This window comes from Poecile atricapillus, chromosome 2 (genome assembly GCF_030490865.1).
Source record: "Poecile atricapillus isolate bPoeAtr1 chromosome 2, bPoeAtr1.hap1, whole genome shotgun sequence".
Classification (NCBI taxonomy): domain Eukaryota; kingdom Metazoa; phylum Chordata; class Aves; order Passeriformes; family Paridae; genus Poecile; species Poecile atricapillus.
In genome coordinates, this window is record NC_081250.1 from 127,408,700 (window position 1) to 127,424,839 (window position 16,140).

The 16,140-nt window shown below is 38.6% G+C and overlaps 1 protein-coding gene across 1 annotated transcript in view; it reads right to left on the reverse strand.

Moving 5' to 3' along the window:
* The window catches only part of CNGB3 (cyclic nucleotide gated channel subunit beta 3), a 65,109-nt gene that overhangs the window by 29,602 nt on the left and 19,367 nt on the right, over window positions 1-16,140 (reverse strand). Inside the window, 5 exon segments of the mRNA XM_058831145.1 lie at window positions 167-253; window positions 4,947-4,993; window positions 6,837-7,049; window positions 7,623-7,752; window positions 8,800-8,977. Of these exon segments, the coding sequence (XP_058687128.1) occupies window positions 167-253; window positions 4,947-4,993; window positions 6,837-7,049; window positions 7,623-7,752; window positions 8,800-8,977 (655 nt within the window).

Genomic DNA, 16,140 nt, shown 5'->3' on the forward strand with positions numbered 1-16,140 from the left:
AGACTTTGACTGGCATTTTTTGTTTCATTATTTAGTTATGTTGTATCTCAGTCTGAAGATATTTTGCAGTTTCTAAATTTCATGTTCATAAATATTAGAAAAAAATGTGTTGCATTGCAAAAACATCTAGGCATGGTGAGCCATCCATCACTAACACAGATCTTACCTTTAACATCCTGTTTGCTCGAAGTGCTGGATTAAATCCAAAGAAGAAGTATAAAATGTCAAATGGAATCACTGATATCACATCAAGCTGTTGAAGAGCAGAGAGGTCAATTTAAACTTCACAGTAATCATAATGTATTTATTTGCTGTCAAAAACCTGCTTAGACTGATTCATGACTGCAATAATATTTGAAGAGTCAGCATGCTAAGCATGTAGCTTCCTAAGTACTGGCAGGTAAGATTATCTCCTTGAAAACACCAAGAGCTTGGCTCTGCCCTGCTTTTGAGTCCCTTGTGCCTGAGATTTTAATCTGTTTCATGTGGATTATTAACAGTATCTTATATATTTGATTATTATTTTTATAATTATAATTTGATTATAATTTGATATTACATTCTGTTTTTCAGTTGTAGCTCTGACCATACTAAAATGTTTGGTATGTGGCTGGTGAGTGGAGGTGGGGAGGCCACTACACAAGCACTTCTTAAAAGTCCTTCAGCTTTTAGAATAAGGCTACCTAAAGCAATTTGAGGGACCACAGTGAGTTAGATTTCTTGCTTGCAACCTGCAGAAGGCATGTGTTCCAAACATCAGATTCATCATAGGATGATAAATTTGGCTGGGTTCTTTTGTTTGGTTGGTTGGTTTGGGTTTTTAATTTTTTTTTTTAATAGATTTTTTTCTTCCACTATATTTGTATGCTGCTTCCTCCCATTACACTAAGGTTTCCAACATCTCCCTGCAGTCCATCAGCTAAGTGATTACTCTTATCTGCATGCTTTATTCATTCCTAAGATAAAGTAGGAAAGCTGTGGAACATTTATCTTTTCCTTTTTAAAGATCCTGGGATGCCTTACTTTGTTGCTGTTTTTGCTTGGGAGTAATAGAGGGATGTGGAACTCTGGGCTTCATCTCTCTGTAATCTGAAATGCCTTTGCAACGAGGGGTGAAAATCGTGTTGGCAGCAACCAGCCTGCAGCACTGACCTTTTATTCTATGCAAGTAAGGAGCAATTAATACCTGAACAGTGTGCAAAGCAAACCAAAAAATTGATTGAGACAAATAGCCTCTTATGGTCTCTCCCTCTCTCTCCTGCTCTCAGACACATGTCTAAGAGGGAAAATTTAGTCTAAAGTGCATTAATATCAGTAACTGCTAACTAGTATTAGGTCATATGACAAATGCCCACATTATATCTATATCTTGCATGTGGTTAGACCCTCAACTCCCATTAGTTTCTCCAGAAATCAAGAGCCCTAAACATACAGCGAGTGTCAACTTAAAATAAAACCATACAAATCCATTTCACTCTCTTGCTTTAGGTTTCACTCTGTCGAACTCATTTGACTCTATGGTGTATATCCTGCACTTTTGCATAGCTTAATATCAAGTATTTAAGTAATGATACCACAGTCACTGAGAAAAAATTAACTCTGAAGAAGGCAGGTGCAAAAGTGGAGAGGGCAATTGTGGAGGCTAGCTTTGGAGCAAGCTGCAGGCCCCATGGCCTGCCAGACCTGCCTGAGAAGCTAGCCTGGGAATTTCATGGGAGGATTCAAAACAATCCTCAAAGACAGAAAACAGCCTGCAGGTGCTGTTTGTCTGTTCCGTGTTTTCCTTGCAGGAGAAAGTCAGGGAGTGGTGAACCCCACTGACCAATGATGGTAATGTAGCACTTTACTAACCAATAAGAGTTTTCTTTCTGTACTTTCCACGAACTAGTCTATATAACATGACTGAAGCAATAAACTAGAGATTCTCTCCTGTTCTGACTCCCTTGAGAGTCCGTGTCGTTCTTCCTGCCGTTCCCAATTAGAACAACATCTGGTGACCCCGCGTGATGATGAACCAACCCTCCGAGGTCTGGTAACCCGACGTGATGTGCAGCCGACCCCTGAGGTCAGAAAGCAACCTACGTGAAGACATCTGCTAATCCCCTGAGGGTAAGCAGCGAGCGAGGACAAAGCCAGCCCTTCCCCCTAGAGGGGAAAGTGGAATTCTCCCGGGCTTTCCAAGAGGAAGCTGGTTTCTAACCAAGGGGATAGTAGAGCCTGCCAGAGAGCGGGCTTGGAACGGCCTATCTTGGTGAAGCAGAGCTTGAAATCCCGGGTCCAAGCCGATAGCGTTTGCATAATTGCATTCGCAGAGCCGCCAAGATAAAAAAAGTTTTCATAATGGAGAACTGTGATTTAGCTGACGAGCAACTTGTCAGCTTTGCATGGCAAGACGCCTTGCTGAGCATGGGACTCTGTATTCCTGAAGAAGATTCCTGAAGAAACTCCTGCGCTTTGTTCCACTGGGTGAAAGCGCAGGAGTTTGCTATGACTGTGAATGATGTATTTAACCTTGAAATCTGGTGGTCAGTGGGGGACCACCTGTGGACTAAGCTGGCTATGGGAGATACCAGTGCGTGCAGCTTAGCAGCAACTTGGGGAGTGATTTTTAAGGCACTGGAACAGTGCCAGCCTAAAAACAGTGAAACCGAACTGTGTAGCAGTCCTTCAGCTCTGCCCGGACCCTTAAAGAACTTTAGCAGCGGGCAGGAGCAGTCCGTGAGCCAGAGATCTCCCTCTCCAGAAAAATTTGAGCGCCCGCCATCCGCGGAGCTCGGCGCGCAAGTTTTCCAGCAGAAAAACAACAGAAGAGCGAAAATCGCTCGGCTCTGCCTTTACCACACCCGCAGGCGCCGCCATCGCCAGCACAGTGAGAGCCGCCTTTGCCTGCGCCCTCCGCGGAGGCTCCGCCGGCCCCTCCAGGACCAGCGCTGCGAGCACTGCTGCCAGCGGCTGCCGTGGAGCCTCCGCCGGTGCCCTGAGTCCCCACAGCGGCAGCAGCAGCGGCGAGAAAAAAACGAGAGAAAAGGTGGAAAAGAAGGAAAAAAAAAAAAAGCTAACTCAGGACACCGCCCGCCGCCACCGGCCGCGGGCCGGGCGGCCATCCAGGCCCTCTGGCTCCGGCCGGCTGCGAAAACCCCGTAAAAGCCGAGCCGAGGCCCGGATCTGGAGCCGGGGCCGGGGCCATGGCGAGCATTCCCCCCCCACACCCATCCAAGCGGCGGGGGAGGGGGGGGAGCCCAGGCCCCCCTTTCGCTCAGGCGCGCGCGCCCTGTGAGCTCCTTTCTTCTGTGCCGCGGGAAGCAGCGCGAAACCGCGGAACCCGCGCGGACGCCCTCCGCTGCCCCTGCGCGTGTGCGCCCCGCGCGGAGCGAGCCGTGAGGGTCGGCGCGGAGCCGCAGGACCTGCACAACGCCCTTGCTGCCCCGCGCTCGCCCGCACTCCAGCGGGGAAGCGGCGGGGAGGACGGGGAGTGAACTTCGCTCCCCCTTGCGCCCGTCAGTGCGGCCCGCGCGCGCACGGACCGTGCTACAGGCGCCGGGCCGAGTTCTGACAGCCTTGTGCTGTCAGGTTCTTCTGCGAACCCGAGCCGCCCCGCGAGACGGTGCCGGAGCTCGAGCAGTGCCCCAGCCAGCACGCGTTCCCCCCCGCCTTGCAGGGGGTGAACCGCACCAAAGTCCTGCAATCCCTGCGAGACCCAAATTTGCTCACTTTGTACCACTTTAGTGTTCTTTTAAACTACTATATTGACAAGTTAGACTGTCAGTTTGAACAGACTAACAATGTTTTGTATTAGTTCACTGAGTTAAGGATATTTGACTCAACCGTCAAATCCTTGCAAGGAAAACAACGTTTAAACATCATCATAAACCAAAATTCCAAATTAATATCCATTCCAATATCTAGTAAAAGAAACCACTTGTGCCGTGTTTATTCTCCCTCCTGCAGGGCCCAGCAGGATGTTACAAACACTGTACATTTTTTATTTTTTTCCTAAACCAAAAGGGTGAATTGTGGAGGCTAGCTTTAGAGCAAGCTGCAGGCCCCATGGCCTGCCAGCCCTGCCTGAGAAGCTAGCCTGGGAATTTCATGGGAGGATTCAAAACAATCCTCAAAGACAGAAAACAGCCTGCAGGTGCTGTTTGTCTGTTCCCGTGTTTTCCTTGCAGGAGAAAGTCAGGGGGTGGTGAACCCCACTGACCAATGATGGTAATGTAGCACTTTACTAACCAATAAGAGTTTCCTTTCTGTACTTTCCACAAACTAGTCTATATAACATGACTGAAGCAATAAACGAGAGATTCTCTCCTGTTCTGACTCCCTTGAGAGTCCGTGTCGTTCTTCCTGCCGTTCCTAATTAGAACGACAGGCAATAACTGAGATGAGTGCTTAGTGTCACAGAGCTCTTCGTTCATCAGGAATTAAAAAAACTACCTATCTTCCACTGGCAAAATAATCCAAACATTTAGGAGAACATTAACAAAATTTTCCTAAATCAAACACATCTTTGTTTTTACAAAGTGCCATGAGCATCTCTGAATTTTTGACTGCTCCTGTGAGTGATGAACTGTTCAGTTATCAATGAGGTACTTCAAAAGAGTTTACAGAATAGAGTTATCCTCTCTCTTCAGGAGTTTTAACTTTTTTTAATGAATCTCTGGCAAATGGGACTATTGTCTTTAGTGTGTGCAGGGATGACTTCACAAAAACTAATCAAATTCTATTTTATTAATTTATTATAATTCCAAAATAATATTTAGAATTGCATTTAAAGAATGTTTATGAAGATGGCAGTCTTCAGCTGGTGAGCACTGATATGCCATTGATCCAAAGCTTTCTGGCAATGTTCTTAAACCAACAGTGATTTTCAGTGAAGGAAAAAAAAACTCTGTGAAATAGTAGAGCCAGAACTTCATATTGATATCAATAATACAGGATTTACTTACCCTAAACTTCACAGTGCTCCGGTAGAATTTTTCCGTTTCTGCTCTGTCTGACTACAGTGATAAGCGAAAAGAGAAAAAGGCATAGTCAAGATCAGAATGTCAAGGATGAGCCTCTGCTACTCCACAGAATAGTAGGGGTGATGACAAATTAATGATGGCCTAAGAGCATGAATGGAGAAATATCTGTAGATATTTCTGAGAAGTAGTATTAGTCTAGCTTACATTAGATCAGATTTTATTAGAACTACTTGAAAAAAAAGAGAGTTGGGGTTTGTCTGATTTTTTTCCAATCTGGATGTTGGTTTAGAAAAGCACATTACATTTTTTCCACAAAACTTCCCTCTCAAGACATCTGTACTACTTCATGCTCAACCCAACTCCCCTTCAATTTCATGGCAAAAAATGCATTTATATGCAGTGATTCCAAGAAAAAATTCAAAGAGTGTTTTTAATGGTGCTGTACAAAATTAGCTCTTTGAATGCTAACATTAACATGCTAGCATTACTAGCATTACAATAATCAACACTGCATTCATTAGTAATGATTAGCTTTTTATTTTTAAATTGTTCTTCACGGGAACTGATGCTAATATAATAAGAAAGGGTAATCACGAGTATATAAAGAAATTCATCTATTATTATACTTTCTGTATTTATATCAGGAAAACTTTAAAAATAGCTTTAAGTTCTTAATCATATTTCCATTCCAACTTTCACTATTATCAGTTTAAATATTAAACTAAATACAGGAGATAAAGCAGGAAATGGTTTCTGTGCACTAAAATCTGTGAATTGTAGAAACAGCTTCAAGGGAAATACAAGCTGAGCTACGTGTGTTAGAGTTTTAACTTTGTTCATAAAAATTGAGTTTTGTGGGATTTAGGCAAGATCCAGTTACTGAATGTCTTGGTGTGGAAAAATACATTCCACTGCACTGCATTTAATACCTATTGAAATGATATTTGCACAGCTTGGTCTGTAAAGGTACCAGTAATATCGTGTATGTACAATGTATAAATTTTTTTGTTAGAGCACTGAACTAAAGCTATTTCAAAATTAGATTTGAAGATATATAATTTTTAATTTTCTGTCTGTTGGGCACAGTAATGTCATGCTGAAGATATCAAAACTTTTTTTTCTGAATTATTATATCTTTTTTCTACAAGATATCAAAGAATCAAAAGCAGGAAAGACTTAAAGAAAAGTTAATGTTCTAGATACCCTTTGGTAGGTTAAGGGCAAGCTTTCAGATTCTTGTTTAAAACTTTATTTCACATTTTTCTACAAAAAGATTACACAAAAATTGTAGGAAGAATAAAAATTGAACATACTTATTTCCCCAAAAGAGATTATCTCAAATTAATTATTTCCTAAATATCCTAAAATTACAGGGATTTTAAACCCCACCATCTCACAATCTGTTACAAAGCACACATATCTTGTCCAATCCTAGAAGAATATACCCTGTCTTCAGTTGTGATTCTGGTACAAGACAAATATGTGGAAGTTTCACACAATCATACAAACAGACATACATACATATATATATATATATATATATATATATATATATATGAGTACTTATGATCACTGATTCCTGTGAGGAATCTGTTTAGAGCTGCATGCCTGTTTCATCTGCTCTCATCTGTTACTTTCAAATATTTTTTTTTTTAATTTTTAAAAATTCAGGTAATGGATATGTTTCTTCCTACAGGGGATAATGGAATGTCAGTGTAGAATGGAAGGTCAGTGATGAAAAATACATGTATCCTTTAATAAATAAAAAAAGTTACATAGATTTGACATAGGGATAAAAAAGAATTGTCAGATTGGATGAATTTCTATACTCTAACACACAACTACTGCCCACGGAAGTCCCACTTCCAATACTTACTATTATATCTCCCCCTCTGATGAACCGCACTCGGGGCTGGAAAATGATTAAGTCGCACAGGTAGCAGATATCACACATTACATCAATGACAAGCCAATATATTGTGTTACTGGGGGTTTGGTATGGGAACACATAGCGCAGGGGAATGAACCAGCAGTTCCAGTTATAGGCAATTGTCACAAGCATGAGCCACGCCACGTAACGGCGATCTGAAAGAGAAAAGCATTGAGTGTCGAGGTGTGAACCTGGAGCCTATTGTCATTTTTACAAACACATTCGTTCTGCTGCAGTCTCTGGGAAGAGTGGGTCTCCCAGGAATGGGACCAACCTCCCATTCTCCCTTTTGCAGCTGGAATGCTGCTAAAGTGATATAGCCTGGAAATAGAAGTCACAGACTTCTTGCACAGGAACATACAAAAATGAGAGCATATAGAACTCAGTGCATCTGAAGAAACTTATATGATCACTTTGCATGGTGCTCATGTGTATTATAACTGACAAAAGAACTGTTTGGCCCTAATGAATGGTACAAATTCCACATCAAGAAATAGAAGACTTGGGTTCTAATTCTGGTCAGTTTGCAGTACACCTTTTTGAATACCATCTTTGCAACTCATGTTTGATGGTCCTTGTTTGGAATAAATGTTGTTTAGGACAGGACCTCTGTGTCCCTGGGCATTGCAAACTGGAATATGTATCTTATGGTAGCTCACAGGTGCCATGCAATCCCAGGTCACTTCAACATGACTTTACCCCATTCTATTACACAGCTTTAAATGTACCTGTGTATGAGTCAATGGTATCTGGTAGCTTCATGTACTCCATGTATTTTTTCATTGGAGGTTTTTTGAATTTACAGCACAGCATATCACAGTAATGATCCTCTTCTGGCTTTGCTTCTGCCTCCTCTTTCTTTTCTTCTTTTTTTTCATCTTTTTTTTCTTCTTTTGGTGGGGGTGGTGCCTTCTTTGGTGCTAGACACATAGATTACCAAAAATATTGGTATTTTAATAATGGCTCAATTAATACACCCAGTTTTAACATGAACAAAAGCTTCATCATCTTAAAATATCTTCTAAAAACACTGGACAGTGGCTAAATTCACTATATTAAATACATAGAAAAACACTTGAAGAGTAAAATCACCACTGGTATAAACATGTGCAATTACTCTCATAAAAAGGACACTTATGTTACAGAATGCAATATCTATATTACTGAATTTCCCTGGAAATGAGGTAGATCAGCAAAGAAACAATTTTTAAAGTAAAGTTTATCAGTTGGTATATTTTATTTTTCTTCAGGCACCATTTTTACAGTCTTTTAAAAAACACACACTCAATGAACAGCTTCTAAAAAGTGCCAGAACATAAAACCACCACACTCAAATCTTTGTGGAAAGGAAAAGGAAAATCAAACTTTCCTCTGAGGAGGAGAAAAATTGATTTATGTTTAATATTTTGTCAAAAGTGAATGATTAATTTATGTCAGATGAGTTTGCTCTACCTAAAGCATGGACTTAAAGTCTTCAGTGTGTCCAGATTTCTGTCAAGGCTAAAGCTTTATTTACTTTATTTACACAGAAGATCTCTTATCAAAGTGACTAACATCCACTCATAAGATATATATATGTTTCTTCATATGTTTCAGATTCGTCTCCATGAATAAACATCTCTGGGAGCTATTTGAAAATCCAGAAAACTTCTTGACACAAATGATTCTAGATGCTGCCTCTATAAGGTTTTTCCCCAAATTCTTCAGTGATATCATTCAAAGGGAGGTTGTACCTAAGGACTCTGGCTTACTGTAGAAAAATAGGAACAAATTGACTTCATAGGGCACAAAGGGATGCTTTCCAGTGGATAAAAAAAACACTAGCAAAAAATTAACACATTATTTTGTAACCACAAAATTGTTTTCAGTTTTAAGCTGAACAAATGCACAGTTATTTCTAGAGGCTTAGGAATACAAACTGGACTTACAAACTGGAGGACTTGCTTCAGGTGAAGATATCACTGGATCATTCAGCTTTTCCTTATACACATTTGCTCTTTCACGCAATTTTTTGACAATCTCTTGAAGTTGGGCATCAGCATACTCATTTGTTTGGAAACCTGGACGTGCTGGCTTCTGTGTGCTAATTAAAACAAAAGGAGAAAAAAGGCTTAATGAACTGGAAACTGAGGGAAAGAAACAGTGGTAATCCTATTTCTGAGTTGAAGTCAGACATTAAGATTGGATCTTTGTCGAGCAGTGCTTATACGTATCACTTAATTCATGCAAAGTGGAAACCCAAGTTACCTGCTCTTGCCTCCTGCTCATGTCAGCAGCAGTCTGTGTGTTATTTCAAGCAGAGAAGGTCAGGGTACCCTGTTTAGCCTATTGCACTGCTGCATTTCACCAAGTCCCACTGTGGCTGTGCAAGGCCTAGAGCTTACCTGAGGTATTCACTAAGTTATAAGGCATCCTCTTTACATCTGTGTATAAAAATGTGCTCATTGATACATGGAAACATCCTAATGATGACAGGAAATGCAGGTAGAGGAGGAGGGACTTATGCTCACTTTACACTCCTTAATGTTGGGAAAATTGATTTATTCTGTGTTTTTTATGGTTTATTATGGGTAACATGAGGTAAAAAAAATGCATCTGTTTTCAGTGGAAGCAAAACCCTTCTTGCTGAGGTTTCTTCTTTTTCTGCTAAGAGTTTGCTCATAGTAACACTGAGTTGATATTCCAGCACTCACAGCTTTTGTTCAAACCTGAGAACTATTGATTTTCAAACACCTGCAAACTCATACTTAGCACTGAAACTAATGCTTGCATGCTGATAGTCAAATAGAAAATCTAGGTGAAAGTGATTCTTGATCAACTCTTCTGTGCTTATTCTTACTTGAAATTTCATCCTTGATTTGTTGCTACTGTCTGATTTTGCAGACTGGGGTTGTTTTTGAATGCAACTCAGCTGGCAGCTGGGCCACACATATGGACTTCCTCTATGTAGAGACCAGGACATGGGATTTTTTTTTTCTGTATCCTTGACTCCACCCTTCTCAGCAGAGGTGACACAGGGATGTCAGAGATGGCTGGAAATGGCTGTGGCTGGCACAGGCCAGCTCAAGGTCTCCTCCCAGACAGGTCACAATTGCCACCCTGTGCTGAAATCCTGAAAGCTATGCCCGATAGGGGCATACAGGATAGGAATATATATATAGGGGCTACAGCAGGAAATTGTTCTTTCCTTCTCAGCAGTCTTTCAATTCTGTCCCAAGTACCACAGCAATGTGGCTTCAGCAAGAATAGCAGCAGACCAAAAGTGACATATGCTTGAAATGTCCAATTTGTGAGAAAATCTTCCCAAATGTGAGTAGGGGGGAAAGTTGTATGACAGTACCTTGGGTAGAGAAGAAATGGCATAGAAGAAATAGGGAAGAAAACACCACTCCAAAGTGATCTTTGAATAAACACCATGTCTCCTCAAGACCTAAACCTATTTTGAAATTTCTAACAGAAGGAGCTGTAGCTAAAAAAGGAAAGTGTCAGAGTGGGATGTGTGTAGCTTTTTGAGAACCAGTGTTCTGGAGACTCAACACAAATCACAGTCCCCAAGGAAGTATAATTTAAGCATGTAAAAATCCTTCAGCAACAATTATTGGATAAAGTGGAGATACACTGCTAGAAGCAAGAACAGAAGCAGAAGTTTGGAAGTATATGCTTGTCATTCCTCTAATTGAAGTCTTGTATACTGTCTATTTCTTAAAACTCCTCAGACAGGAGATTAATCAAAACAGTTCTGATGCATTTTGTAATCTCATCACAGTTCCTTTTTTGTCACATTGTCCCTTTGCTCAGGCTATCTGCAATGTGATGACATCCTTTCTTGTTTTGAACTAACATTTCACAATTAGTTTTTTTGCTTCTGTGCAAAGAATTTAAAATAGTTCTTAGTCTTTGAGGTTGCTGTATTTGCTCAGGTCATTAGCTGTCTTATAGATAGGTGCCACTTACAAGTGTCATGCCAAAGGCCCCTTCTATCTTCTTTCTAGGAATAAACTACAAATTGCTTAAGATTTTCCTCTTATTTCACAGATTTTCCAACAAAAGTTAAAGTCTCCTCAATCATGGATTTGGTGCAATGTAGCGCAGAGGAACCGTGTTTCCATTTGGTACTGATTAGAATCTGTGTGACTTAGTTTAAAGTTATTTGCCCCGCAGTTGATGAGAAATTGATTTTCCTTGCCCTACTCCTCATTTGGCTTGCATTAACTCCTACTCCATTATTTTCTTGTAATGAAATGCTTACTTTAAATTTTCTTTGGTTAATACAGATGGAAGAAGCCTCATGTTGAACACAGCAAATTTGAGGATGTTTATTGTATATGTACTTTGTAGGGGGGGGTGCACTTTAAATTGGCTAGGCTAATGAAGCCCATTTAAACTTCACTAAATCGCTTTTAATTAAACTTGACTCCTCTTGCTTCATGTGCTGCTAGGATTTTATTCTAAGCTGTTATTCTTGAAGGATGTTTTTTCTTTAAGCAATTTATCTTTGACTTTTGTGCAGTATGTTACAATAGGCCTAGGTCTCTATTACTTACTCTCCATGTAGTCCTTTACAGAGTGGAAACACTTACTCCCTGTGCAAGTAATTTCATGTAGCCTAGGAAATGAAAATCAGGATGGCGGCTCATGTACTGTGCACACACAGTCTTGTTACTACCTTAGACATATTTTGTTTAATGATAGCAATATATGTAACATGAGAAGTATAACAATGTAGTTTTCTGATATTTTTCATTTGTAGATTTTATTTTTGTAACTTTTAGATTTATACTTGTTTGTTTAGTGATAAAATTGCAGTGCCTTTATTCTCCCCAAGCCACAAGAGATTTAGACACCTATGGCATATTAAAAGAATATAACCTTGAAATAGGCTATGGAAATACTGTACTTTAGTACAGTATTTAGTACATTAGAATACTAATGTATGCAATAGCTGTTAAGTACTGTGGCTTGGAAGTTTTCTGTGTTAAGAGTTCAAACAAACACTGATAAGAAATGCAACAGTTATTTCAAAAGTTCTGCCCTTTACTAAATTACAATCTGGGTTTTTAATTCCTCCCTTTTTCTGGCCACAAACACTAAATTCCTGGGTTCAATTCAGTTTTATCTACCAAATGACCCCTGAAAACATGTATTTCATAAATGTATGCTGCCTGGAAAATATCCATAAGACATTTTGCTCATTTCAGTTATAACCCTGTTTTTTTTTGCAGCAATTAAGGAACTTTTTTCTAATTACATGGAAATAGAGTTCTTGGTCTTGCAATAGAGCTTTCAATGCTTTTACAGAGCTCTGATGTTGTGATTTATGATTGCATTTACAATCTGTGTCTTGAAAAAATAATTTGTCTTTTCTGAATAAATTATGGAGGCCCTATAATTCAGATAATAAATTTTCAGATGGATATGATAATACACAAAACATGATGGCACAGATGAGAAAAATTTTGGAGAGACAAAAAAATATAATTCAAGGCATCATGAAATGTATTTATTCAAAAACACATCCTCAATTTTTGTTGACAATCCCAGTGTAAGTAATGCCAAAGAAGCCCTGAATTCCAAGCCTAAGATCAGTCATCCTAAATTACTAGGAAAACTTGTAAGAGAAGAAATCAAACATGTTAGTCACTTGCTTGGTACAGCAAGAGAGGTATTCCAAAAAGCTAACTCACTATTTTTATTATACTGTCTTTATAGTAAAAAAAAAAAAAGGCTTCCCTGAGGAGAGGTTCAGAATGACTGAGATAAGTTTCTGCTCTGAATTGATTGTGAAGAGGGACTATTTTTCTCCTTTATCTGCACAGGGTGCTGACAGGGTTTTAGGAGTGAGCTTTAATATTCTCCTTCATGATTTTGGTACAAAATGTAGTAGTGTACTAATGATGTTAATAGGACCTTGGATTTGGAAGATTAAAAAGTAGGAATTATTTCTATGCAGGAAAATTGGAATTATTTAGTCCAAGTAATAGAAATGAGGACAAATCTAATGTCCCATACTGCAGGCACCTACTTAGAACTGTATTGTAAGAATTTCTTTTGTAAATGCTGGGATCATCAGTTGCAGGTGACAAAAGGATAAATGTCCAGGGGTTTAGTCAAAGGGAAGTTTCCTATGAGCCATACACAATCTGGCTATGAAAAACGCTGGTGTAAATGTAACTGTAGAATGCGTATGACATACTGCCAGGGAAATTAACATTAATTTTGGGATAGAGGCCAATGTGAGAATTATTCTGACCAGCCAAACTCAAAAGATGTATTCCCACAGGAGACTCAAGAAAGTCTCTTGGAATGGCCAAGACTGATTGGAACATGACTTTGGAAAGGACAAAAAAACAAATTTAAACATAATAAGATCATTGTCTATAAGATCAAATTTGAGTGGAGAACCATGGGAAAATAGGTATTTGAGCTGAGAAAAAGTGAGAAGAATAAATGTGAACAGAGACACAGTGAATTATCATGAGTTAAATGTCTGAAAAAAGTTTCCAAGCCTTTAATGACCAGAACTCTAGGCTGCTTTTACTATGAGTGAGGAGCAGTTGAAACAAGTGTGACAGACTTCAAGATTATATTAGCTAAGATCATGAAGACTGTTGTAGGCTGTGATTCCCAAGAAAGCAAAAGAATGTATGCCACATGACAGGAAATCCTTTTCAGCAAACGAGTTTGAAATATATAAATATTTATATATATATAAAGGTGGATAAGTGACTTAACCTGTATACTTACCACCTGATTCTTCTTCAAAAAATCTTAACAGCTCCAGTGTTAAGAAGTTTCTAAGATAAATATATTATCTTAAAGTCTTGGAACAAGCCCTTCACACACTAGATTCCATGGACTTTCAAGAAGTTAATTAAATTTTAATTTTCCCTAACAGTCTTGAAAGAAGTGTCTTCCTCCGACCCATCATCTTTTCCTTTAGTCACAGAATCATCAAATTTGGAAGAGAACTTCAAGATCATCTAGTCCAGCAGCCAACTCAGGACCATCATAATTATCCCTAAACGAAGTGCCACATTGAGATACTTGCCTGGGCAGTTTATTCTAATGCCTTTCCACTCTTTGAGTGATAACTTTTTTTCCTGAAAGCTAATCTGAACAACCCATAGCAAGGGAAAGTGTCTGATAAAGACCCATCCTTACTGATACAGAAGATCATGTCCTTTTCTATTTGCTGCATTTTTTAAATACTGGCATTATATTGACCTTTCTTTGCAATAAAACAGAACAAATCACATTTTTATTTAATTTCATTTTAGGATTAAGTTGTTCTTCACTATGCAATTTTATTTTAAACTGATTTTCCTTTGTCTTACTATATATTTTATTACCTGTTTCATTAATTTAAACATAGTGATACCATAATATTAGTGTTGCTTTTGGTTTTATGCATATATATGCAAGAATGGGCCATAAGCATTTATGAGCATCATACAGGCAACATATAAAAAAATCTTTCCATTGGAATTCATGACTCTCCTGTAGTTCAGAATCTTTGTACAGAGATCATGCTTGTTTGGGCCCTAAGAAAATGTTCTTGAAAAAAAATGCATGGATCAATCATTTCCCAAATCTCATGTTGTATTCATAAAGAAAAAGAGATATGGGAGCAACAGTGTTCAAGAAAGGCACTATCTTTCAGATTTATCCATTGGTATTGAACTCAGAATAAACTTCTTGATGCAATGCAGACTGAAATCTAATTATCCAGGCTGCAGAGATTTCTGCTTTTTAGCTCAATTTTTTTTAACAGCAGCTTCTTTGACAATCCTCCTAGTTATTCAATCACAACAATCTGTGAATCCTCTAATCTTCTTTACAGTACTCTCTAAGGAGAAGTCTGACTCAATGCTGAACACATGGAACTCTCACTGAGGTACCATATTAAAATGTGAATAAGATTTTATTTTAATTAAAAATTCTGAAGCAGGAAATATAAAAGTAGTAGAAAGAAAGTAGTATGAATGTTGAAAATATCAATTACCTATGAAAAAGTCACCTTTCCTTAAGGTAACTGGTGATATAAAGTTGTTTAATTGCAGTATTTACTATGGTATGAAAAAAAAGGACAGAATAATTTCTAATACTAATTGCTTTAGAACAAAAGTATAATAAGGACATAATTCTCATTTATTTCCTTATCTGGTGCTATTGTGTCATTGGGGCTTTCTTATCTGTAATAATTAAATCTGTCTGGGCATCTGCCACTTATCAGGAATTTTTAACATTTTAACATTTAAATACAAACTCATACCTTATTTACATAAGCCTTTAATTTATGGCTATGTAAAATAATTTAATCAGAGTATGATACAGTGCTGTACAGAGTTCATGAGCACAGCATAAACCCTTCTTCCTATTTTCTATCTTTCAGTTTTTCTTAATATGCAGGGAATTAAAAACTAAAATAAAAATTCTATAAAATTTCCCATTGTGAATGTTTTCAAAGGCTGGAAAAAAGTCTCAAATTTGAAAAACTTAATTTCCAATGGATGTCTTCATTTGTCATCTGTTTTCATAGAGTCCCTAAAATAATCATACAACCATAAGGCTGTAGAAAAGTTTGGGATATCCTGTCCTCACAGCTCAAAGCAGAATGAGGTACACCTGAAAGATTCTTATCTAATCTTTTCTGAAATATGTCTAGCCATGGCTATTCCATAATCTTCCCAAAGAATTTATTTCTGTGCTTCACTAGCTTCATTTTATAATTTCTTCTTCGTCAATGGTACAATTCCTCTTTTGGTACAATTTGTCCTATGCATTTTGAACATGGGGTAAAAGCAATTGTCCCTTATCTTTTATCTCACTTTTTTGGCCATTTGCACATTTCAATTTTCTATTTTTTTTTTTTTCTTTCCCGAATGGAAAGGATTTGCTACAAGGGCAATAATTGTATGATGACTAAAAATGTCAGTTAATTCTATAATTTTCAGTGTGTGTTTCCAAACTTCATGCCATGGGCCATTTTTGCCTGTGCTAATTATATAAAATTACCTTGGTGTGACCATCTGTGTTGCAAATCTACTTTCATTAGGGTAAACTGTTATGCAGCAGCCTGTCTAGGAACCGACTACAAGTACCTTTCCCAGGATCACAAAGAAACTCAGAGAGAAAGAACCTATTCCTCTGAGATGACTTCCAATTACTGCTATTTATGACCATCCTTTCTCCTTCTGCAGGACCCTGGCACACTCCTTTCCAAAAGCAGCAACAAAGGAGGCTGTT